This window comes from Salmo salar, chromosome ssa02, assembly GCF_905237065.1.
Source record: "Salmo salar chromosome ssa02, Ssal_v3.1, whole genome shotgun sequence".
In the NCBI taxonomy this organism is placed as follows: Eukaryota; Metazoa; Chordata; class Actinopteri; order Salmoniformes; family Salmonidae; genus Salmo; species Salmo salar.
The window spans coordinates 67,327,965-67,354,323 of NC_059443.1; the positions used below are offsets into that span (position 1 = coordinate 67,327,965).

The 26,359-nt window shown below is 43.4% G+C and overlaps 2 protein-coding genes across 5 annotated transcripts; one reads left to right on the forward strand and one right to left on the reverse strand.

Annotated features, from left to right (window-relative positions):
• Nucleotides 1–3,985: 3,985 nt before the first annotated feature.
• LOC106590723 (GTP-binding protein 1) lies at nucleotides 3,986–18,362 on the reverse strand. Of its 4 annotated transcripts, none has more exons than XM_045708372.1 (15): nucleotides 18,287–18,362; nucleotides 17,850–18,042; nucleotides 16,867–16,978; nucleotides 15,834–16,014; nucleotides 15,228–15,411; nucleotides 14,891–15,055; nucleotides 14,631–14,754; nucleotides 14,322–14,436; nucleotides 12,496–12,640; nucleotides 12,208–12,390; nucleotides 11,732–11,867; nucleotides 11,347–11,525; nucleotides 10,995–11,120; nucleotides 6,308–6,358; nucleotides 3,986–5,973 (listed from the first exon to the last, which is right to left on the reverse strand). In XM_045708372.1, the coding sequence occupies exons 2-15, from the start codon at nucleotides 18,030–18,032 to the stop codon at nucleotides 5,848–5,850; spliced, it is 2,010 nt and encodes a 669-aa protein (XP_045564328.1). In that variant the 5' UTR covers nucleotides 18,033–18,042; nucleotides 18,287–18,362; the 3' UTR covers nucleotides 3,986–5,847. The 4 variants fall into 4 exon arrangements, with proteins under 4 accessions (XP_045564328.1, XP_045564338.1, XP_045564321.1 ...); XM_045708382.1 differs by having other exon boundaries at nucleotides 6,308–6,354; nucleotides 18,212–18,334; XM_045708365.1 differs by having other exon boundaries at nucleotides 18,212–18,334.
• Nucleotides 18,363–19,191: 829 nt separating this feature from the next.
• Nucleotides 19,192–23,279, forward strand: LOC106590712 (galectin-2). The gene is made up of 4 exons (XM_014181871.2): nucleotides 19,192–19,274; nucleotides 21,599–21,678; nucleotides 22,204–22,363; nucleotides 22,929–23,279. The coding sequence occupies exons 1-4, from the start codon at nucleotides 19,272–19,274 to the stop codon at nucleotides 23,073–23,075; spliced, it is 390 nt and encodes a 129-aa protein (XP_014037346.1). The 5' UTR covers nucleotides 19,192–19,271; the 3' UTR covers nucleotides 23,076–23,279.
• The last annotated feature ends 3,080 nt before the right edge of the window (nucleotides 23,280–26,359 follow it).

The window sequence follows — 26,359 nt, forward strand, 5'->3', positions numbered from 1 at the left end:
CAAAGAACAAACAGTAAAAACATATACATGATCAAATACAAATCTTAGAATCACCTATTAAAGACTACCAGAACACACTGGATTCTCCAATTACCTTGAATGAACTACAGTACAAAATAAAAACCCTCCAACCAAAAAAGGCCTGTGGTGTTGATGGTATCCTCAATGAAATGATAAAATATACAGACAACAAATTCCAATTGGCTATACTAAAACTCTTTAACATCAACCATTGCTCTGGCGAGGTCCCGAATATTTGGAACCAAGGAATGATCATGCCAATCCACAAAAGTGGAGACAAATTTGACCTTAATAACTACCGTGGGATATGTGTCAACATCAACCTTGGGAAAATCCCCTGCATTATCATTAACAGCAGACTTGTACATTTCCTCAGTGAAAACAATGTACTGAGCAAATGTAAAATCGCCTTTTTACCAAATTATCGTACAACAGACCAAATATTCACCCTGCACACTCTAATTGACAAACAAACAAACCAAAACAAAGGCAAAGTCTTCTCACGCTTTGTTGATTTCAAAAAAGCCTTTGTCTCAATTTGGCATGAGGGTCTGCTAAACAAATTGATGGAAAGTGGTGTTGGGGGAAAAACATACAACATTATAAAATCCATGTACACAAACAACACGTGTGTGGTTAAAAAAAGGCCCAAAACAAAGACATTTCTTCCCACAGGGCCGTGGGGTGAGACAGGGATGAAGCTTAAGCCACACCCTCTTCAACATATATATCAATGAATTGGCGAGGGCACTAGAACAGTCTGCAGCACCCTGCCTCACCCTACTAGAATCTGAAGTCAAATGTCTGCTGTTTGCTGATGATCTGGTGCTTCTGTCACCAACCAAGGAGGGCCTAGATCTTCTGCACAGATTCTGCCAGACCTGGGTCCTGACAGTAACTCTCAGTAAGACCAAAATAATGGTGTTCGAAAAAAGGTCCAGTCGCCAGGACCACAAATACAAATTCCCTCTAGACACCGCTTCCCTAGAGCACACACAAAACTATACATACCTTGGCCTAAACATCAGCACCACAGGTAACCTACACAAAGAGATGAACAATCTGAGAGACAAGGCAAGAAGGGCATTCTATTATGCCATCAAAAGGAACATACAATTTGACATAACAATTAAATTACCTATCAAATCGTACACAATGTGTAATGGAGGATGGTTGTAAATCTGAGTCTTTAGAGGTGTGCTCAAGTGTTCCGCAGGGTTCTATTTTGGGCCCACTGTTGTTCATTTTGTATATCAACAACATCGGGGATCTTATTGAAACAGCGGATGTTCATTTTTATGCAGATGATACTGTTCTTTATTCAAGTGGTAGTAGTTTATCTTTAGCTTTTGAAAATGCCCAAAGAGCATTTAGTATCATACAACAGAATCTGTATAATTTAAAGCTGGTTCTAAATTCAGGTAAAACGAAATGCATGGCATTTTCAAATGCCAGGCATGTTACTAATCATGTCATTGCTACATTGGCTGGACATACTATAGAGCAAGTTAAAGTGTACAAATATTTGGGTGTGTGGGTTTATGATAAGCTGAGCTTCACTGTGCATGTAGAGAACTTGATAAGGAAGCTCAAGCTGAAAATAGGTTTTTATTACCGGCATAAGGCTTGTTTTTCTTTTGAGGCCAGGAAGGACCTGGTACGATGTATATTACTGGGGGTTTTAGATTTTAGTGAAGTTATATATATGAAGGCCTCAACCACTACCCTGAGAGCACTTGATTCAGTATATCATGCAGCCCTCAGGTTCATTACAAATCAAAAATGTCTAACACATCATTGTGATCTCTACAGAGCTGTTGGCTGGTCGTCATTGACCTTGCGTAGGCTTAAACACTGGTATACACTGATTTATAAGGCCATATTGGGTAAAATGCCATTTTATCTCTGTTCTTTTTTAGTCAGGTCGGTAAATAAATATCAATTACGGTCCCATTCTCATTTGCTTTTAACAGTACCAAAAATTACAACAGGTCATGGTAGAAATAGTTTTAGTTACTTAGCTCCGTGGTCCTGGAATTCTCTCCTGAACATTTGTTTCAGAGTAGCAGGTCAATAATAGACTTTCCCATAGTGAACCTCTTACCCTGTTTTCAAAGCTCAGCTTTCACCACTCCAGTATGAAATGGAAAATCTCTTTTTAATGCAAAGCCATGGATCGATGAGTGATTTGATGAACGCAGCAGCGAGCGGGCGCGTCAAGGTCGTGGTGTGTGTTTCAGTACTCTCCCCCCACCTCTCCCGCTCTCTCTCGCTCCTACTCACTTTACTGTGCGACAGCGTTATTTGAAAAGGCCTCCCATTTACTCAAACGTGGACAGCAATTTCTGGCTGCATCCGGTTCGGTTATTATTGTCTTCATAAAGCATTTGATGTGAAGACAAATCTGCAGTGGCCTGAATAAACTCCTTATTCAATCATATCAAAGCCACATCACCTTGTTATCACTGTTTCAAATACAACTGAATCAAATCAAATGTTTTTATATAGCCCTTCTTACATCAGCTGATATCTCAAAGTGCTGTACAGAAACCCAGCCTAAAACCCCAAACAGCAAGCAATGCAGGTGTAGAAGCACGGTGGCTAGGAAAAACTCCCTAGAAAGGCCAAAACCTAGGAAGAAACCTAGAGAGGAACCAGGCTATGAGGGGTGGCCAGTCCTCTTCTGGCTGTGCCGGGTGGAGATTATAACAGCACATGGCCAAGATGTTCAAATGTTCATAAATGACCAGCATGGTCAAATAATAATAATCATAGTAGTTGTCGAGGGTGCAACAAGTCAGCTAAACAAGAGTAAGTGTCAGTTGGCTTTTTCATAGCCGATCTTTGAGAGTATCTCTACCGCTCCTGCTGTCTCTAGAGAGTTGAAAACAGCAGGTCTGGGACAGGTAGCACGTCCGGTGAACAGGTCAAGGTTCTAGCAGGTCTGGGATAGCAGGTCTGGGACAGGTAGCATGTCCGGTGAACAGGTTAGGGTTCCATAGCCGCAGGCAGAACAGTTGGAACTGGAGCAGCAGCACGGCCAGGTGGACTGGGGACAGCAAGAAGTCATCATGCTAGGTAGTCCTGAGGCATGGTCCTAGGGTTCAGGTCCTCCGAGAGAGAGAGAGAAAGAGAGAATTAGAGAGAGCATATTTAAATTCACATAGGACACCGGATAAGACAAGAGAAATAGTCCAGATGTGACAGACTGACCCTAGCCCCCCGACACAAACTACTGCAGCAGCAGTAGGGAAGTAGTAGTAGGGAAGAGGGGAAGGAGATGGGGATGGAGAGAGGGAAGAGGGGAAGGAGAGAGGGAATTAGAGAGGGAAGAGGGGAAGGAGAGAGGGAAGAGGGGAAGGAGACTGGGAAGGAGAGAGGGAAGGAGGCTGAGACAGGAGGGGTCAGGAGACACTGTGGCCCCATCTGATGAAACCCCCGGACAGGGCCAAACAGGTAGGCTATAACCCCACCCACGTTGCCAAAGCACAGCCCCCACACCACTGGAGGGATATCTCCAACCACCAACCTGAGACACTGAAGTGTGTGTGTGTGTGTGTGTGTGTGTGTGTGTGTGTGTGTTAGAGTGATTGACTATCTGTATGCAGTGTACTTCCACACCTGCAAAACTCACAACTGAAGCCAGCGGTTTCTCTGTCCTCGTTTCACCTATAAAGGAAAAGTAACCCTCGTCACTCAACCTTACAACTCTCTCAGTGCTTTCTCTAAACCAAGGCCTCAGCATAGACCACTCGTACTCATAAAGCTTAGAGTAAGAGTGCTGATCTAAGAGCTGTTTGCCTTTTAGAGCACAATCATTAAGATTACATGGAAAGGGGGAGACCTGATCCTAGAACAGCACTAACATCGGAATGTGAACTGGTCCCTTATAGAAGTGCTGGCAGCCAGGTGATACACTCTCCCTAGAAGGCCCAGTATTGACAAAATATGACCAGACAACATGTTGATACTCTGAAACAGCTTTATTTAAAAGGATTTACAACAAACTGGCACCACTGTGTTAAGTTAAACGACTTTCTTTTTCTTTCGGTGCAACTTTCCTTTTTGTACATAAGATGCATACACAAAAATGTGTTGCTCAGTCCATTCAAAAAGAAAATGTATACACTAATATTAGCTTAAAAAAAAAGGGAAAAAAATGGTTGTTGAATGTACTGAGATCAACATCCATTATAAATGCAGAGAATAAGAAATAAAATTAGGTTACCTTTAGACCTGATCTAAGGTCAGTTGTTTCCCCCTCTAATACTTCAGGATAACATCTGTGGCTGGATAAACTGATCCTAGATCTGTACTAAAGTATAACTTCTACCTGGTGGTAACAACAAATTCAAGCCTTCCACCACTGAAACCTGTCCCAATACAAACCCAAAATAAAAATGCTCACACCCCATCAAAGCTTAGAAAAAAAATAATTTGAATCATATCAAGTATGGAAATGGATTAACCTAAATCTTCAATCCCAAAAAGCCTAATTCCTCCAACAAATCTTATAGAAGGTGTGCATGACTAGAAACTGAATAAAACAAATCTTAAAACTACTATTCCGCCTGCATTTTTGGGCTCAAACAATGTCCTTGAGAGGGTATTGAGGATAACATGGAAAACTTCTAAATCCTCCTGAAATACTTTTAAGCCGTATTAGCCTTCTTGGATTTTCCAAACCCTTTCATCTATGAAAGCCAAATAAATAATCCAACACAGAACACGCTACAAGGGTAGCTGAGCAATGATTCCCAAATCTATTGAAATTAATTATAGAACAGATATGTCGTCTGTGTTTTTCAGTTACACGTCAACATTTCTGACTGCAACAGATGAACAGAACTTTGAACAAACTTTGCATCCATTTGAACAATGTAGCTCACTTAATTTCTCCAAGACCAAAATCCACTATTTTAAAAAACACACAGCTTTCAGTTTCCACTCAATGCTTTTTTTTGGGCAGACATAAAAAGGCACACATATCTAAATCATTGGTTCTGTATAGCAGGTTTTCCAAGGCCCAAATTAGTCATTTCTCCTATTAAAATACAGCCAGGGCAAAAATAGAACAAAACATGACCTACAGCGAGTCCTGATCCAAATGTTTGAGAACCACTGTTTTATGTATAGTCAGATGGCAGTGTATGAGCCTAGTGAAAAATTGTCCTTGGGGTTGGTTAGGTAGGCCTATCCCGTGTCTGAACCACACCCATCCTGTTCTATTAGATTGAGTGGAAACCTTGTGTCTAAATAATGATGAATCAAATAACAAATCTAAACCTTGAGACTCCTATGCCAGGTCCGGTCTGTTAGATTTCATCTAAACCTTGTGAACTACACCATTTATTTCCTGTTAGATTGAATCTTGAATCAGTTATTATTAGACTCGATGACGACCCCTTAAGACAACAGTTAAGATCTGTGTGCCTGAACAACACCATTTCTTTCCTGTCTACATAATGAATCTGTAATAAAACTAAACCTTGTTTGTTTCTATTACTACACCGTGTCTGTTAGATTGAATAAACTGTTTCCTTCTGCTATATTCCAGGGGCCAGTTCAGTCGTTAGTTGCCATAGAATCCATAGTGACATTTAACGATGTTCTAGAACTACTCTGTAATGGTGATCTAACTAGGATGTACATGTTAAGCTGTATCATTTAGGATTAATGCATGTTTCACTTCTAGTCCTCCTTTTCTTTGCTACATTCATTCCTTCTCCCCAAATTGGAACAAGAATGATTACAAAACAGGATGTAGAGGAGGGGAGAGAGAGAAGAGGATGTAGAGGAGAGTATAGAGAGGAGATGGTGGAGGGGTTAGGCAGTGGTGCCCACTCCTGCTGCAGCTGGTGTGTGTTGTGATGTTGGCGATGCTGTGCTGTTCAGGGCTTTTCCTCGGTGTCTCTGACCCCCTCTCCTCCTGCCTCCACCTCCTGACTTGGGCTGGAGGAGAACAGTCACAACAGAACAAGTGTTACTAAATGTTAAGCCAAGCACACAATTTACAACCACCTCTAACTTTTAGATAATATTTGACTTTAAAAAATGAGAATAGACAAATTCTCATAGAATTTTTATTTATTTATTACACAACATTAGTTCAGGCTAAATGTCATTTTAATGTTTTCATTCAAGTAAATAATCTTTTTAGTACTTTTAGAAGTCAAAGTTCAGGCTTGCACAGGAAAACACTCTTTAGAGTTGGGATAAATGAAAGTCATGGCAGTACTTCTTTAAGACAAATGGCGCTGGTGTTTCCTTCCCTCGTTCCGTTTACCTGGTTCTCTTTGTTGCCGTCTTTACATAGCGTCTCCTCCTCCCCCACTGTCTGACGCAGACACCCAACAAGACAGACGGAGGGAGAGAGAGAGTGAAGGAAAACGAAAGAGTGACGGGTGGGGGAAGTGTTAAGGAGGGGACGGGGAGACAAGTTTAATGGACGGAGGTCAGGAAAGATGAAAGGAACGAGTGATGGGTCCGGCGATAATGAAGGAGAGGAGTGAACGAAAGTGGGATGAGGAGGAAAAAAGATGTAAGTGGAATGAAAATTGAGAGCGGAAGAGAGGGATATTGGCAGACAAGTGTGAGGGTCAAGGAAAGGGAGGACATTTTGAAAAAAAAATAGAGATGGTGAAAGACAGGGTGATGAACAATCAAAAGCGCGGGATAAAGAAAGAGTGAAACGAGATGGAGGGGCATCGGAAGAGAGATTAGCCAGCATATTGGAAAAAGAGAAGAAAGCTGCTGTTACAACACACACATGCCAACCCTGTCCAGCTTTTAGAGTACCATACGCGCACGGCATATTTTAGAGTACCATACGCACGCGCCAAATTGCGGTTAGATTTAGCCTTACGCAGCAGGGCATCAGGGTAGACTTCTTTGTGGCAAATAGTTCCTCTGGCAATCATTGAAACCATATTGGTAACGAGGGCACTCAGCATGTCTGAGCAAATTTATTTTGTCCCCCCACACCAAAGGCAGGTTGAAATATTAAAACAAACGCCGAACAAATTATATTAATTTGGGGACAGGTTGAAAAGCATTAAACATTTATGGAAATTTTGCTAGCTCATTTGTCCTGGGATATAAACGTTTAGTTGTTATTTTACCTGAAATGCACAAGGTCCTCTACTCCGACAATTAATCCACACAAAATAGTCAACTGAAACGTTTCTAGTCATCTCTCCTCCTTCCAGGCTTTTTCTTCTTTGGACTTTATGGCAAATCGCATCTAACTGGCTGACCACACCGCTCACGTTGCATAATACATTTAGACATACTTGTTATTCAATTATTGCACCCACACTGCACGTGAGCGTCTGCGTTGTCAAGTACTAAAATAGAAGTCAGTTCTGTTTCTGACTGTCAAAGGAATTATTTTATCCCCATGATAATAATTAACAATCAATAAGCCTTGACTAATTCCCAAGGTTTGTAAGACAATGGGTTAATAATTAGGCAAGGACTCAGCTTTCTGCAAAAGGTCTGTACAGTTGATTCAGAGAACGTTCTGCCCAACATGAACAAAGACGTTCATTTTATCCCCTCTCTCTCCCTCTCCGCTTACGCACACATCTCCACACAAACTGTAGATAACTTACGCACACACACACACGGTGAACAGTATCTCTCCCTTGACTTCCCACCGCTGTTAATCACTATCCAGCGCTGTCTGTGCTTTCCCCCCCCCGAGATTACTGAGACCTTGAGAGTTACTCCCATATTTCCTCCAAAGCCTCTCAAAGTTGCTAGGTCAGGTAGAACCAGTCTACAGTTCTCTTAGATCCACTAATACACACACACACACACACACACACACACACACACACACACACACACACACACACACACACACACACACACACACACACTCTTCCTTCCGGGTCTCTACTAGACCTTATGGGACTAACGTTCAGTCCTTTAATTATTCATTATCCATGCTACATAACTACTAATTAATAATGGATTATTGATTCATTTACCTTTATTAGATAAGAGAATTATCACGGACGCAGATCGCGCTGCAAGTCCTGCCTCTCCCATCTCATTGGTTTATAGAAGCAGCTACCCACGTGCCATCTCATTGGTTATACCCACGTGGGTGACTGAAAGACGAACGAGGTCAGTGCCGGTAATGCACCTAGTTTATGAAAGTTGACAATCGCAATATAAAGTCAAGAGAAGAAAAAGTCTGGAAGGAGGCGATTCGGTAGACTGTTTTATGTGTGGATAAATTGGTGGAGTAGAGGACCTTGGGCATTTCAGGTAAAATAACTCATGTTTATATCCCAGGACAAATTAGCTAGCAACAGCAAGCTAGCTAAATAGGACAAATTAGCTAGCATGCCCAAGCTAGCTAGCTAAATAACCATCAACGTTTAATGCTTTTCGACCTGTCCCCAAAATAATACTCTGAACCAATTACATTAATTTGGGAACAGGTCAATAAGCATTAAAACATTGATGGCAATTTATCTAGTTAGCTATTTAGTTTGTCTTTTAATCACCCACGTGGGTATAACCAATGAGGAAATGGCACAGGTACCTGCTTCTATAAACCAATGAGGAGCTGGTGAGGCAGGACTTATTTTAGCGCTTTTATTTCTTTCATCACTTTTCCAGTGGGTCAGAAGTTTACACCACACTCAATTAGTATTTGGTAGCATTGCCTTTAAAATTGTTTAACTTGGTTCAAAACATTTCGGGACGCATTCTACAAGCTTCCCACAATAAATTGGGTGAATTTTGGCCCATTCCTCCTGAGAGCTGGTGTAACTGAGTCAGGTTTGTAGGCCTCCTTGCTCGCATATGCTTTTTCAGTTCTGCCCACACATTTTCTATAGGCTTGAGGTCAGGGCTTTGATGGCCACTCCAATACCTTGACTTTGTTGTCCTTAAGCCATTTTGCCACAACTTTGGAAGTATGCTTGGGGTCATTGTCCATTTGGAAGACCCATTTGCAACCAACCTTTAACTTCCTGACTGATGTCTCGAGGTGTTTCTTCAATATATCCACATAAATGTCCTTCCTCATGATGCCATCTATTTTGGGAAGTGCACCTGTCCCTCCTGCAGCAAAGCACCCCCACAACATGATGCTGCCACCCCTGTGCGTCGCGGTTGGGATGGTGTTCATCGGCTTGCAAACCTCCCCCTTTTTCCTACAAACATAATGATGATCATTATGGCCAAAGAGTTATTTTTTTCTTTCTCAACAGATCAGAGGACATTTCTCCAAAAAGTACAATCTTTGTCCCCATGTGCAGTTGCAAACCGTAGTCTGGCTTTTTTATGGCGGTTTTGGAGTAGTGGCTTCTTCCTTGCTGAGCGGCCTTTCAGGTTATGTCGATATAGGAATTGTTTTACTGTGGATATAGATACTTTTGTACCGTTACCTCCAGCATCTTCACAAGGTCCTTCGCTGCTGTTCTAGGATTGATTTGCACTTTTCGCACCAAAGTACATTCATCTCTAGGAGACAGAACGCTTCTCCTTCCTGAGTAGTGTGACAGCTGCGTGGTCCCATAGTACGCAAGTATAAACACTATTGTTTGTACAGATGAATGGTACCTTCAGGCATTTGGAAATTGCACCCATGGATGAACCAGACTTGTGGAGGTCTACACATTTTTGTCTGAGGTCTTGGCAGATTTCTTTTGATTTTCCCATGATGTCAAGCAAAGAGGCACTGAGTTTGAAGGTAGGCCATGAAATACATCCACAGATACACCTCCAACTGACTTAAATTATGTCAATTAGCCTATCAGAAGTTTCTAAAGCCATGATATTTTCTGGAATTTTCAAAGCCGTTTAAAGGCACAGTCAACTTAGTGTATGTAAACTTCTGACCCACTGGAATTGTGATACAGTGAATTATAAGTGAAATAAACTGTCTGTAAACAATTGTTGGAAAAATAATTTGAGTCATGCACAAAGTAGATGTTCGTCCAATAATGATGTATTAATCTCCATGTCCGTTGACACAAACTCCATACATGTCTGTGTGGTGCAGCTCAAGAATCAGGACGTTAGATTCACTCAGTGGATGCATTTTTTTTAATTTAAATGTTAAATAAAAAAATTAAAAAAAATAAGGCCCCATTCATTTCTGTGTACTATTAACTCGGATCTCGTACATGGACAGAGAATTGCATAGTTGGTACGCAAAATGCTGTATGTTGGCAGGTCTGCACACACACACACACACACGCACACACACACAAAATCCAGTCACTCAACACTAAAGACATGAAAGCATACAATGCAGCAGGGCAGAGAGTTTAACTTTCCTCCTCTTCTAGCAAGTCATTATATTACCTCTTACTCCAGGATGTTCTCTAACCCCCTCCCTTAGTTAGAAATATTTTGTGTAGAACAGATGATTGTCTGTCATGTAGAATTGGGAATCATGTCAGCTCTACTTCTTACATCTCTGTCCAAGCCCCTCCCTCTACCTAATCCCCTCCCTCCTCCAGGTGTTCGTACCAAAGAGTTCTGTCTAAGCCCCTCCATGTCTAATGCTGCGTTCATAACCCAGAGGGAAGGCGTTAATTACCAGTTGTGAAGTCGTAAATACCAGCTGGATGCATTCACGTGCTTTGAACTCGTTGAGAAAAGCCGATTGGCTAATGGCCAACAAGCAGCATCAACCATAATCTTGCTTGTAAACCAAGTCGTATTAAAAAAAACATTAATAGATATACATTTTTTATAAATAATGTTTTGTTGATGCATAGAGGTCATTTCCTTAGTAGGTGACAGAGCTCAGCATGTGGGAGAAGTCAGAGCTCAGGGATGATAGATGAGCTTCCCACTAGTAATTACCAGTTGGAGGGGCGTTCCAGTGGATTTTTCCCAGTCGTATGTGGTAAATACCACTTTCCCACTTGGTTATGAACGCAGGGTAGTCCCTTTCTTCACCAGTTGTTCAGTCTAAGCCCCTCCCTACCCCGGTAGCTCACCGGTAGCTGTCCTGCGCTGGGGCTGTCGGGCCGCGGTGCGGATCCTGCCTCCTCATTGGCTGACGTGGTGCCCTTCTTAGTGGACTGCATCTTGGCCTGCTGGGCCTTGGTGACTGACTGGAGCAGCTGGAGAGACATGTACAGGTGGAGTTAGTTAGGAGGTAGTCTGGGACCCTTTAGAAAGAGGTATAAGCCCTTCATAACACTTGACCACACACACAGCAAATCTGGTGAAGAGACAGTAAGTTATTGTAACATTGTGAAATGTTTCTCTAAGGGGGTTTAATGCTCCATGACCTTTTATAAACTTATGACCATTCATAACCCCTTACAACTAGTTATAACCCCATACCTTGGTGATGGTGCCCACAGCCTTGGTGCGTCCCTCTCTGAACACCAGTCTCTGGTCTGTGTGGAGGTACTCGGGGGTCTTGATGAATCTGAAGTGGACTGAGGCCTTGTCTCCGGTACGTAGACAGTCTCTGTTCATGGTCAGAATGGTGGCTGTCTGTCTGATGCTGCCACAGTGCACTGAGGGAGAGAAAGACAGAAAAAAAATAACAATTGACATACCAGTGGCATAGCAACTGTGGACGTGTCCCATTGTCTCTCCTACAGTCACACAAAAATGAGACAAAGACCTAATATGAATATGGCTGAAACTGTAATGCTAAATTGAGCATTGCCACAGTATACAAGCAATCATGAACACACCCAGACGTTTGAAAGCCGCTCACCCATAGCCTGGTATCGTGGTGATATGGTGGTGGGGTGGTGCAGGACCAGTATCTCAGCCATGAACTCCCAGGTAGCCTGCGGTGTTAGTCTGGGAGAGATCATCACCATCCCCTTCCTGATGGAGGAACGCTTGATCTGGAGGAGAAGAAAGAGAGAGAGAGGGGTGAAAAAGGGGCCGGGCGGGGGAGAGGGGAAGAGGAGAGAGAAACATTAGGACAGACATTGTGTCAGAAATGTGCCGATCGAGGATTTTTCCAACGGGAGTCATCCATTGATCGATTATGGACAGAGAATTCTCTGGAGAAAAAAACGAATTGTCCATCTTTTTACATATGCAACTTATTCGAAAATTGTTGACTTGAGCTGATCTTTTGACACACAAAAACAGACAATTTATGAATGCAAGTACGACTTAATCTGTGTTATTGTGTCTGTGTGTGGTTGTAGCCTTACAGTCATACGCCTAAAAACACACCTTTTTGAGTGCGAAGGAGGCGGTCTGTCCCCCCCGGACCTCTTTGACTGGCATCCTCTTGCGGTGGATAGATTTGACAGCGATGGAGAGGAAACTGCCCAGGGGGTCTGGGCCGAGCAGCAGCGTGTCATTCAGTCGTATCAATCCACGTAACGTAGTGCCGGATACTACTGTGCCCACACCCTGAGGAGAGAAAGGAGACGTCAATACAACACAGGCTGTTAAATGTGTTTGTGGTGTTGTGTGTGTGTGTGTGTGTGTGTGTGATGGTTGTGTGTGTGGACCAACCGGTACTGAGTAGGTGTCATCGATCTGGAACTCGGCAGGCTCATCTTCTCTATAGGAGGTTTTAGAAGACAGTAGGTTGAGGAACATCTTCAGAAGGTCCATGTTCTCTCCTGTTACATTGGAGACCTGGAAGATTGGACACATCCTAGGGAGAGACACAGAGAGAGAAAGAGAGGGAGAGGGGAGCAGGGAGAAGAGAAAGGAAGAAAGACAAAGATGGGACAAAGAGGGAAAGAGTGGAGGAGTAAGGCGACATACGTTACCCATAAATCAATTCAAATGTTATTGGTCACATACAATTTTTTTTGCAGATGTTATTTCAGGTGTAGCGAAATGCTTGTGTTCCTAGCTCCTGCAGTGCAGTAATATCTAACAATTCACAACATTACACAAACCTCAAAATAAAATGGAATTAAGAAATATATAAATATTAGGACGAGCAATTTCGGAGTTGCATTAACTAGAATACAGTATATTAACATATGAAATGGGCACAACAGTATGTAAACATTATTAACATGACCAGTGGTCCATGTCTATGTACATAGGGCAGCAGCCTCTAAGGGGTATGGTTGAGTAACTGGGTGGTAGCCGGCTAGTGACAGTGACTAAGTTCAGAGCAGGGTACTGGGTGGAGGCCAGCTAGTGATGCTATTTAACAGTCTGATGGCCTTGAGATAGAAGCTGTTTTTCAGTCTCTCGGGCCCAGCCTTGATGCACCTGTACTGACCTCGTCTTCTGGATGATAGCTGGGTGAACAGGCAGTGGCTCGGGTGGTTGTTGTCCTTGATGATCTTTTTGGCCTTCCTGTGACATCGGGTGCTGTAGGTGTCCTGAGAGCAGGCAGTGCTTCCCCGGTGATGCGTTGGGCAGACCGCACCACCCTATGGAGAGCTCTGTGATTGCGGGCAGTGCAGCTGTGAGGTTCTTAGGGATCAAGCCAAATTTCTTCAGCCTCCTGAGGTTGAAGAGGCGCTGTCTTCACCACTAACTGTGTGGGTGGACCATTTCAGATGGTCAGTGATGAGTACACTGAGGAACTGAGGACAGAGAGCAGGGAGAGCTTTTCACCTTCTCTGCTGCGTTCCTGTTGATGTGGATGGGAGGTGTGCTCCCTGTCTCCTGAAGACCACGATCAGCTCCTTTGTTTTGTTGACATTGAGGTGAGTTCCCTAGCACCACTCCGCCAGGGCCCTCACCACCTCCTCATGAAACATACACCTCCGCCTTTCTTCTTCCAGGAGAGTTCCTTATTCCCGTCTGTGCGATGTACTGAGAACCCAGCTGGCTGTATGGATGGGGACAGTATATCTGGAGAGCCATGATTCCGTGAAACAGAGTATGTTACAGTCCCTGAGCTCATCTACTTTATTGTCCAGGGACTGAACATTAGCGAGTAATATACGCGGAATCGGTGGATGGTGTGCACGCCTCCCGAGTCGGCATATAGAAGTCCACTCCAAACACCTCTTCTGCCCGGTGGTGTTTTGGAGCAGCCTCTGGGATGCGTTCAGTTGCCTTAGGGGTTGCAAACAAAGGATGCAATTCAGAAAACTCTTATTTCTGTTTGGGTCGCTGGTGAGTTACCGCCGCTCTGATATCCAAAAGTTTTCCGGCTGTATGCAATAACACAAAATACGTTCTGGGCCAATAATGTAAGAAATGACACACACACACACACACACACACACACTTGCTTAGGAGCTAGAACAGAGGTGCCATGCCTGTCGGCGCCATCTTACACACAAGGTGGCAAACTGTTCAGATGAAATCAGGAAAAGGACCAAAACCACAAGGAAACTGTGTGTTACTTCACTGGTATTTACCTCTCTGAGCTGAAGTTGGATGCAGTGACGATAACATCATCTTTGTTTTGAACCAGTACAGGGATCTTTCTACATCCTGGGGACTTCAGTAACCTCTGTAACAGATGCAGTGTCTCTGGAAAACACACACACAATTATTAACACACATTGTGTGTTCATTTCTTAACCAAACAGACTAACGGGGAGGAACTACCTGGATTTTTCCAATGGAAAAAAATTAAAAAAAAATAAGAATGTTACATTTCACTATGATTAATTATCATGTTTTATTGATTTGAACAGGGCCATGTTCCACAGTCCATCTCTCACCTGCTAGGATGTTGGCTGGACACATGTCTATCTTGGTCACCACTACAAAGACTGGTACATTCAGGGCTAGAGCCAAACCTAGATGCTCCTTGGTCATCCCTACAATACCTGCATTACTGCCCACCTAGAGAGAGAGAGAGAGAGGGAAGGAGAGCGAGATGTAGAAGAGTGAGCGAGAGAAAGTCACTGACACAGTAAATGTCTGTGGTGATAAGCAACTGACCATGTGTGAATGAAAACACACCACCCCTGTCTCTCACCATGAGCATACAGAAGTCTGGTAGGTGTCCGGTCATTCCAAACACAGTGGTTTTCAGATACTTCTCGTGGCCGGCCAGATCTATAAAGGTGATGACCTTAGAGGACCTCTCACAGATCTTAGTCCAGTCCAGGCTGCCCCCGTGATTGTCTGGCTTATTCACCACCTAGGAGCAGAGACCGAGAGAGGTTGGTATAAATCAGAGTGCTGGACAACACGCTAGGGTCAAGATGAACCAGGCTCTAAGTCAGCTTCGTCCTGTCACTCTCCATCTCCTGCCTATGTCATCCCTATCTAACTTAAATGTCCTTAGTGACTCCTCCAAGTCATTATCTTACATGTCCCTCCTGGTCGAAGCCCAGGATGTCGTTCCCCACACTGCTGGTCCTGCCGCTCTCCATCTCGTGTTTGTGTCGGAAGAGCTTCTGCCTGGCGAACCCCCTGCCGTTGTCCAGCTCCCCGTGGGTCAACACCCCCAGCAGGGTGCTCTTACCGGCATCCACGTTACCCACCACCGCCACCCTGTATGGGAAGGGGAGAGAGAAGTTAAAGGACAGAGAGCTGTTATGTGCAACACCAAATGTTGCAGAACATTGATCCTGAAAGCAAACCAACTTCTTCTCCCCCTGAGAAGACCTATTAATAAATTAACGAATGTCTCTCTCTCCCCCCCTCCCGGCATCCCATTCTCCCTCTCTCGACTTGTCGGTGGATGAGGTAGTCTTGTACTCCCCCCCTCCTCACCTCACTTCCAGGAAGTCCTCCTCTCTGACGGCAGATGACGTAGTCTTGTACTCTCCCCCCCCCCACCTCACTTCCAGGAAGTCCTCCTCTCCGACGGCAGATGACGTAGTCTTGTACTCTCCCCCCCCCCCTCACCTCACTTCCAGGAAGTCCTCCTCTCCGATGGCGGATGAGGTAGTCTTGTACTCCCCCCCCCTCACCTCACTTCCAGGAAGTCCTCCTCTCCGACCCGTCGGCGGATGAGGTAGTCTCGTACTTTCCCCCCTGCGTCACTACGTTCTCTCAGCAGGATCATGTCTGCCTCTATCTGCTCACACAGGGATTGAACCGTGGCCACTGACGCCTCCATGTCCCCCTCGTCCAGACCATAGTCACCTCCGTCTGATCGAGAAGGGGGGGAAGCAGGAGAGAGGATGTAAGGAGATAGAAAGCCACACACTAACCACACTGCCCATAACTCTGAGAACACCCATGCTTGTGGCTTTAACCAGACATAAGGCCTTAATTACAGGGTACTTGACTGCATTTCCAGTTTACATCAGTTAATGTAGCTATAGTAGTTCCATTAATGTTTGGGCAAATTATAGGAACAATGGAGCAGAAGCTGAGAAGGTGGAGGCTTGTCATTTTGCCAACTGACCACTAAAAGGGTTAAATCAGGATAAACAAGTTAGCTAGTGTTTTTCAGACTTAACTGGCTAAGGATGTTTACACTCACCGATAAGCATCGGTTCCCCATTCAAATGTTTAAGATACAAGTGCCTCACTCCACAGACCTCAGACCGATCCAAATGTAGCATGCATCAGTCAAGAAAACCATTAAAACATTTTTTTGCTTATAATACATTCTTTCTACCATCCGAAAATACCTCTTATATTATGACAACTGATGCACCCTCTCTTTCAGTGTTGAACTGCATGTAGGTCCAACTCTGTTGACAGTCATTGATCTACAAGTAATTCTGCATGCCAAATAACCCCAGGCAATACAAGTAGCCTAGTCAACCTGCGCACTGTGCCCAGCTTTGGGGGTTGACACTAGCCTGACTGGTCCCAGATCTGTTTGTGTTTAAACAACAGACAAAAAGCACATCAGGTCTGTGTTCTGTAAGGGGGTCACCGTAGATCTGGGTTCTTATTGGAGATGTTTACACATGAGGACCATGTGTTCTGTTGTGTGGTTTAGATATATGGACCGAAAATAAGGTAGGAAAGTAGGTTGTCCCTTCTGACCTGAGCCCACTCCCACAACATAAATGGTCTCCCCACATCCTTCATCCATCCTCTCTCGGAGTTGCCGTAGTAACGAGTCATACTGTTCTCCTGTGGGGCTGACCAGAGTCAGCTAGGAAAGAGAGAAAATATATTTCTAGGTTCATTCACTGGTGTGTTGTTTGATAATTGACAGAAACTTAGATAAGTGTGTTTGCAATAACATTTTATTGTAAACTGGACTTGGTGATGCATCTAAATTTACAACGTAAATAAAAAAAACGTAACATTACAGTTTATGTCCAGTAGAGGACAGGGCAGAATAATACTAACAAAACAAAGTATGGACAGCCAGACAGACAGCATGCAAATATTGAAGCAAGTAGCTAGAAGCTAGGCCTGGGTCGTTTGTTGATGTTACAATGACATAGCCTAGCTTCTGGCAAGCCTGACCAAGTTGTAAATGTGCACATGCATGATGATTCATGCAATTAGGAACATATTGATGTTTAATCCACACTTTCTTATTTGAAATAAATGGCATTTGCCAGATAAATATAGGTTTCAGGCCGGATTGGTGTCACTCTTTTCGCCCCAGCTAACACGCCTGACTCAGTTTAAACTTCAGTTTAGAATGCAACTAGTTTAAATCAGCTGTGTTTGCTAGGGATGGGGGAAAAGTGACAGCAAATCAGGCTCCCGAGGACTGGAGTTGCCCAGGCCTAAATCTGGTCAAATCATCTTAGGTTGTTTCGCCAACCCGTAGTGTCTACACAGAGTGGCACATATATACGTGTCATTCATTCATCGTTGCATGTTTTGGTGGGTACTGGTCACTCGAAAAGATACGTGTCCGGTCATACTTCAACCAAATTAAATGCCATTATAAAATTGTCACTTTCATAAAAATAGCAACATATTTTTGTTCAAGCTGATGTAAAATTGAAATCCACGCATGCATATGCCATGTAGCTAGCTTTTGCTGAGTCGAGAGCAGGGCCTACCTTGCTAGTAAAGTCTAAATGATCCTCGGACTCGCCGTTAACATTCTCTCCGTCTTCGAAGCACTCTCCCCCTGAAAGGTCATCCCCACAGTCCGGTGCGAATATAGAAACTGGTACTACGGATTCCTCTTTCAGTAATGTCCCCGGGGTTAGCCCTGGCTCTATTGCTGCCAACGACGCCATCTCCCCAAACCTTTAGGAAAAAAAGTAATTCAATTGCAAACTGCTAGCATAACATAGCTAAGCTAACGTTAGCTCACAAATCAAGCTTGCTACTGACACCAACATATTATGATGCAATGCATGCAACACTTTCGTACAGCAACTGCTCACGGTTTAAATTAGGCTAAAACGTTCCTTACTTAGAAATTGAAGTTGTATTAGTAATGTTAAGTAAAGATATAAATTCAACATCCCAGAAGTAGCAGTGTACATACAAGGTTTGCTTAGGTAGCCTACTTGAGTGTGGCCCGCCCCTATATGAAATACAGAAACGGGATTGGCTACAGTACTCAAAGCTCCACCCTCCTACCCTAGGTGCTTGAACATTGACAGGTGTTCAACGCAGAATGGAATTATTTCACAGAAACATTTTTATCTTAAGAGTTTTGACTCTCTTTCAATGTTCCATATGCACACGTAATATAGTGTGTGCACGATTATAGAATATTAAAATACTGTATGGTAAGTAATGAGTGTAGTAACTATATTTACCACTAGTTTCATTGGTCAAAATACAGTGGATGGACACCTACATTGACTGTACTAGAAAGGATCAAATGAATCACAAAAATGTCCAGTTTTGTTGTGTACGACTCAGAAACACCCAACTGCAGGCTGAAAGGGAGAAGAATGAAACGAGAAAGAATGAAACAAGAAAGAGAAAGAAATCAAATAGATAGAGCCCTCCACCCTGTTGAGAAATGTGTCCCAAACGGCACCATATTCCCTACATAGTGCACTACTTTTGACCAGAGCTCTATGGGCCCTGATAAAAAAAACAAATGTGTACACCATATAGGGAATATGGTGCCATTTGGTACATTCTCTGGCGACTCACTCCAAATATATTTGACTATCTTCCAGTGGAGGCTGCTAAGGGGAGGATGGCTCATACTAAAGGCTGGAATAATGGCTGGAGTGGTTTCCATGTGGTTGATACCATTCCATTGACTCCATTCCAGCCATTGTTATCAGCCGTCCTCCCCTCAGTAGCCTTCACTGCTTCCTTCTATTGCTTGGTTGGAAATGTAGGCTAGTGATATTCTTGTCCCTGATTGGTCACCACTTTTACAACTCATTCTCTTATTGGCTAGTACACAATTCTAAACCCTGCCCTTTCTACAATACCAGACTGTAAAATGAAAATGTTCTCACTTTTCAGGCTTTTTCTGCTGAGATTTCAGAGAGAAGTCCGCCAAGATGGTATGTATGACTGTAATTCATTGAGAACTATTCTTTTATGAACTTTCTCTGCTTTCAAACTATCTACACACGATAGCCTGTCAGATACATTGTTTAAACACCTCCCTTTCAAAGGCAAATCAATACAAGGTAGTGGGACAGGGAGTTAGCTGGTAAAGTTTGTGTGCAGCTCCTGAAACTGATGTTTGGCTTTGATACTGTGTTATCATGATTATTATTATCACAGTACACATAACCTTGGGACAACTGGAATTGAATATGAGTCTGGGATTAAAAGACTTTCATTGACAATATAATTTATTCTACTACAGTGACAGTCCATAAAATCAATGTGTGATTCTTTGTGGTCCTTTGCAATAGTGTTCCTTATCTTGATGTACTTTGAATTATTGTGAGTGGTTACAGTCTGGAGATTAGTTGGATTCAGGGTTGTAAAAAGTAAGAGGATGACACCTGTATATTCTACAGACTTTAGATCAGGGCTCTCCAACCCCGTTCCTGGAGAAATACCCTCCTGTATGTTTTCACTTCTACCCCGTTCCTGGAGAGCCACCCTCCTGTAGGTTTTCACTCCAACCCTGTTCCTGGAAAGATACCCTCCTGTAGGTTTTCACTCCAACCCTGTTCCTGGAGAGATACCCTCCTGTAGGTTTCAGCTTATCAACCAGCTAATTATTAGAATCAGGTGAGCTAGATTAGGGTTGTAGATGCTAGGATACCCAATAGTTCAGCAGTTTAGAAATATTCTGTGTCACAATATAAATGTGGCTAACTTTGTTGCTTTGAACCACAAGAAATGTACAACGTCAATGGATTCTATCCCCAACGAATTACAGAGTTTTTGAGAATTCACTGGAGACTCCACCTGTTTGATAATTAACGTCATAATTGATCTGAGATACAGAGACAGGTGGTGCAGTGTTCCAAGGTACGGCCCAGGTATAGGGTCTAACTGCTATATCTTCTACGTGACTAATACCATGTGACACAAGGGACATTGACCCACTGATACAGAGGACACAATGACTACCATTTATTAGATCCAACCAATGATTGTTTGAATCTCAATAGCATCATTGACGATGCAGTGTCACACACACACACACACACACACACACACACACACACACACACACACACACACACACACACACACACACACACACACACACACACACACACACCACAGATTGTGGTACAGACAGAGGGTGTGGTAGGGTCTTACCTCGTCTTTGAATCACCCGTTTCATCCTCTATTTTTTTGAGTCTCAGTGTTGTAAACCATTAATGACTTTACTACCTCCTTGTGACCACTTCGTAACATTCTCAACGGTCAAACATTCAAACAACGTTTAGTTCCTGTTTGCCTGCTTTTATGACCCTGTGTTCGGTATTTTATGACTGATCCCAGATATGATTGTGCAAACATGGCGTGACAATGACCATAGGAGTCGTCTAGTGCAAACAGATCTGGGACCCGGATATGGTTTTATTACCCCTGGGTGTTTCACTCACTACCCCAATAAGGTTGATCATTAACACTGAACCAGATAACCTGACCGTAGGTTCTGTTACCGTAGTTCCATGTGCACCACAGACGTGCTGATACGAATCTGTAAAGCACAGGTGGCTGGTGGCATCTTAATTGGGGAGGACGGGCTCATAGTAATGACTGGAACTGAATGAATGGAGTGGTTTGGAACTCATCATGGTTTTCCACGTGTTTGATACTTTTCCATTCACTCCATTCCAGCCATAATTATGAGATGTCCTCCCCTCAGCAGCCTCCTGAGCTGTAAAGTTTATGCAGTAGTACATGCCACAGTTATGGATAACAACGTTTACAAAAACACAAAGGTCATACAAAGTTCATACAGATGTCATTGACACTTCAGGATGATCAACTAAAAGTTCATAGCTCCATCGTCATGTCAGCTCCATCGTCATGTCAGCTCCATCGTCATGTCAGCTCCATCGTCATGTCAACTCCATCGTCATGTCAGCTCCATCGTCATGTCAGCTCCATCGTCATGTCAGCTCCATCGTCATGTCAGCTCCATCGTCATGTCAGCTCCATCGTCATGTCAGCTCCATCGTCATGTCAACTGGGCCTAGATGAACATTATCCCTGTTATGGGAACCAAACTCTGCAGACCAATGAGTTTTATTTTCACCACTTCTCATTTACTCTGTCTGCTATATGTACTGTTCCTTTGGCAAGGTAACTGTTTTCTATGAGCTCAGTGCAGTAAGACGCTTATTACTGTGTATTTATCCCATTTGTTAACCCCATAGTTGTCTAATTTCTCCTCTCTTCTTCCTAGCCGTTCCGTGTGGAGGAGATGTCCTTCAAGCAGGGTCAGGAGATGACGTTCACAGGGAAGACCAAGTCTGGAGCCTCTAGGTAAGATCCTGACACTTCACCTTTCAACCCAAACCCAACACAGTGTTTCCCCTAGCATTAGACCTAGAAACCCACTGCTCACTCCCAAGATTTAACAGAACCCTGACACTCTTGGTTTCAATTGAATGTTTGTAGCCCTGATTGTACTTTTGGGGTATTTCGCAGCCCACCAACAAGAAGTGTATATGGGAAACACTGAAAACAGTGCACGTACAAGTCACTATTGGTTTCAACTATTGGTTTCAGTGTTTGTAGCCCTGGATGTCACATTGGGGGCCTTTGCAGCCCACAATATACATACATGAAGGTTGTCACGGTTATTGACATAGTTTCATTTCAATTTGGCTAAGCAAAAACAAACCACGAGCATGGAGAACTTATTGTGTTACATTTTTTGGGCTGAATTATCATATCTCATTTCCTGTTTCATTTTATCTCACCCATCTCTCCCTCTTTCTCTCTCTCTCTCTCTCTTTCTCTCACTCTTTCTAAATCTCCCCCCTCCTCCATCTCTCCCCCACATAGTTTCTCCATCAACATCGGCCACGACAGTGACAACTACGCCCTCCACTTCAACCCTCGTTTCAGCCACGAACACATCGTGTGTAACTCTCTGTCTGGAGGAAGCTGGGGAGACGAACTCAAGGAAGGCCACTTCCCCTTCCAGGATGGAGAGCAGTTCAAGGTGTGTGTGTGTGTGTGTGTGTGTGTGTGTGTGTGTGTGTGTGTGTGTGTGTGTGTGTGTGTGTGTGTGTGTGTGTGTGTGATAAGGTAATAAATACCAGTTTAACATTTGGTCATAGGTCAGCCTGGTCACACAGTCTGTTGACTCTAACTGCAAAATATAATATGTAACGGTTATAGAGTCCACAGTTAGTCTACACTGGGGATTAGAACTGCATCTATTGTATAAGTAGGAGATACACGTTTTATAGTTTAGTCATCTCAATGGCTCATAGATTTGGCTCACTTTTGAATTGAATCATTACAAATAAGTCTTAACCAGGAGCCATACAAATAAAGTCTACAGAAATGAAGCAGTAGATCATTACAATTTGCCTCAAAGATTCTAGCCTCCCATGCCTGACTGCTACAGACTGCAGACTACAAGACACATGGCTGGTAAATGACATTCTAAACATTTCTCTCTGTCTCTCTCTCTCTCTGTCTCTCTCTCTGTCTCTCTCTCTGTCTCTCTCTCTGTCTCTCTCTCTCTCTCTCTCTGTCTCTCTCTCTGTCTGTCTGTCCAGCTGGTCCTCAACTTCACCAATGAGCAGTTCTACATCAAGCTGCCAGACGGTCACATGATGGACTTCCCCAATCGCCTTGGCGACTGCAAGTACAACCACATCATGGTTGACGGAGATGTCAAGGTCATCAGCTTCAAGGTCAAATAGAGGTTGACCTTTAACCTCTGACAGTTGCCTAAATCCTTTGAAACAATACCTGTGAATTTATTGATACCAACTCAGAGCTCTTATTGTGTACGTTGTGTAGTGAGAGGAAAACCCACTAGGTGGAGCCACTGCCAAACGCACTTCTACCTGAAACCTGTGGAGAGACAATTCCAGATGTGTTAATAAAACCGGTGTGAAAGCAAACAATGTTTTCAGTATCTTTATGTGACCTTTGTATCATCTTTGAATGCTTTTGGTGTGTCCTTAACGAGAGCCTGAATCTTTATTTCCGTACTCACTAGTGTTGGAGATAGAAACAGAAGCATTTCGATGCACCTGCAATAACAACTGCAAATCTGTGTACGCAACCAATAAACTTCGATTTGATTTAGTGTATTCTCTTTTTCTCTTTCCCTCTCTCTCTCCCCCCCCCTCCCTGTAGCTGTAGCTTGGGTGTTAATCCTCTTCTGCACACACACACACACACACACACACACACACACACACTAGTGTAGCCTGGGTGTTAACCATGGTCTCCCACCATAAAATAATTGACTGTGAACTCACTAGGTCAGTGTATTCACTTATACAGTCTATTGTCACTGTCCTGCCTGTCTGTCTGCCTGTTAGTCTGTCTGCCTCCTGTCTGTCTCCTGCCTGCCTGCCTCCTGTCTGTCTGTTTGCTTGCCTCCTGTCTGTCTGTCTCGTGCCTGTCTGTCTGCCTCCTGAATGTCTGTCTGTCTGCCTGCCTGTATGTGTCTGTCTATCTGTCTGACTGTCTCCTGCCTGACTGTCTGTCTGCCTACTGCCTGTTTGCCTGCCTCCTGTCTGTCTGTCTGTCTGTCTGTCTGTCTGTCTGTCTGTCTGTCTGTCTGTCTGTCTGTCTGTCTGTCTGTCTGTCTGTCTGTCTGTCTGTCTGCCTACTGCCTGTTTGCCTGCCTCCTGTCTGTCTGTCTGTCTGTCTGTCTGTCTGTCTGTCTGTCTGTCTGTCTGTCTGTCTGTCTGTCTGTCTGACTGTCTGTCTGTCTGTCTGTCTGACTGTCTGTCTGCCTACTGCCTGTTTGCCTGTCTGTCTGTCTGTCTCCTGGGTGAACTGGAACATCAGTGGACTGAACTCACACTTGGCCTTCTAGGAATTTTAGTAGCTTTTTAGTAGTAGTAGTAGTAGTGGTTGATACCAATTCAATGCTAACTATATGTGTCTCTCTGAGTGTCTCAGAGTTGGGTTAAAAAAGACATATCTAATTCACACGTGTATAGGACAATTATGTGCAAGAGGACAAATATAATTCAGTTAACAGAGGACCAGCTTTTGATTAGATATTGATTGACATAAACTGGATTCAAGTAACTAACTTTCAGTTAAAGTAATTAAGTAAAGAACTGTCAGTTGAATGACAATTAATATCAATCAACTCAAGTTATTCAGACCAAATGGATCGTATACAGTTGAAGTCGGAAGTTTACATACACCTTAGCCAAATACATTTAAACTCAGTTTTTCACAATTCCTGACATTTAATCCTAGTAAAAATTCCCTGTCTTACGTCAGTTAGGATCACCACTTTATTTTAAGAATGTGAAATGTCAGAATAATAGTAGAGAGAATGATTTATTTCAGCTTTTATTTCTTTCATCACATTCCCAGTGGGTCAGAAGTTCACATACACTCAATTAGTATTTGGTAGCACTACCTTTAAATTGTTTAAAACTTGGGTCAAATGTTTTGGGTAGCCTTCCACAAGCTTTCCACAATAGGTTGGGTGAATTTTGGCCCATTCCTCCTGACAGAGCTGGTGTAACTGAGTCAGGTTTGTAGGCTTCCTTGCTCGCACACGCTTTTCCAGTTCTGCCCAGAAGGATTGAGGTCAGAGCTCTGTGATGGCCACTCCAATACCTTGACTTTGTTGTCCTTAAGCCATTTTGTCACAACTTTGGAAGTATGCTTGGGGTCATTGTCCATTTGGGAGACCCATTTGCGACCAAGCTTTAACTTCCTGACTGTCTTGAGGTGTTGCCTCAATATATCCACATAATTTTCTTTCCTCATGACGCCATCTATTTTGGGAAGTGCACCAGTCCCTCCTGCAGCAAAGCACCCCCACAACATGATGCTGACACCCCCATGCTTCACGTATGGGATGGTGTTCTTCAGCTTGCAAGCCTCCCCCTTTTTCCGCCAAACAGTTCTATTTTTGTTTCATCAGACCAGAGGACATTTCTCCAAAAAGTACGATCTTTGTCCCCATGTGCAGTTGCAAACCGTAGTCTGGCTTTTTTTATGGCGGTTTTGGAGCAGTGGCTTCTTCCTTGCTGAGCGGCCTTTCAGGTTATGTCGATATAGGACTCGGTTTACTGTGGATATAGAAACCTTTGTACCTGCTTCCTCTACCATCTTCACAAGGTCCTTTGCTGTTGTTCTGGGATTGATTTGCACATTTCGCACTAAAGTACGTTCATCTCTAGGAGACAGAACGCGTCTCCTTCATGAGCGGTATGACGGTTGCGTGGTCCCATGATGTTTATACTTGCGTACTATTGTTTGTACAGATGAATGTGGTACCCTCAGTTTGGAAATTGCTCCCAAGGATGAACCAGACTTGAACCAGAGGTCTTGGTTGATTTCTTTTGATTTTCCCATGATGTCAAGCAAAGAGGCACTGAGTTTGAAGGTAGGCCTTGAAATACATCCACAGGTACACCTCCAATTGACTCAAATGATGTCAATTAGCCTAACAGATCCTTCTAAAGCCATGACATCATTTTCTGGAATTTTCCAAGCTGTTTAAAGGCACAGTTTTTAGTTTATGTAAACTTCTGACCCACTGGAATTGTGATACAGTGAATTATGAGTGAAATAATCTGTCTGTAAATAATTTTAGAAAAAATTACTTGTGTCATGCACAAAGTAGATATCCTAACCGACTTGCCAACACTATAGTTTGTTAACAAGACATTTTTGGAGTGGTTGAAAAACGAGTTTTAATGACTCCAACCTAAGTGTATGTAAACTTCCGACTTCAACTGTAATCTATATCCAAGCGGTCCAGTCTATGTTGTGGTTCTGTAGGTCCTGTTAGTCTATTTTGGCAGGATGAATAACGCTAGACATTCCTGAGTGACAATTTACAGGACAACACGAAGAGACCTTCCTCAAGGCTTTGGAATGTTGCATGGTGGGACCACATTCCCTGGTGAGAGGCGGCGGTCTGGAGAGTGTGTGTGTGTGTGGGGATGGTAGGGTTAGGAGTGGGGGGTATGGGATAGGTATGGGGTTGTAGGGT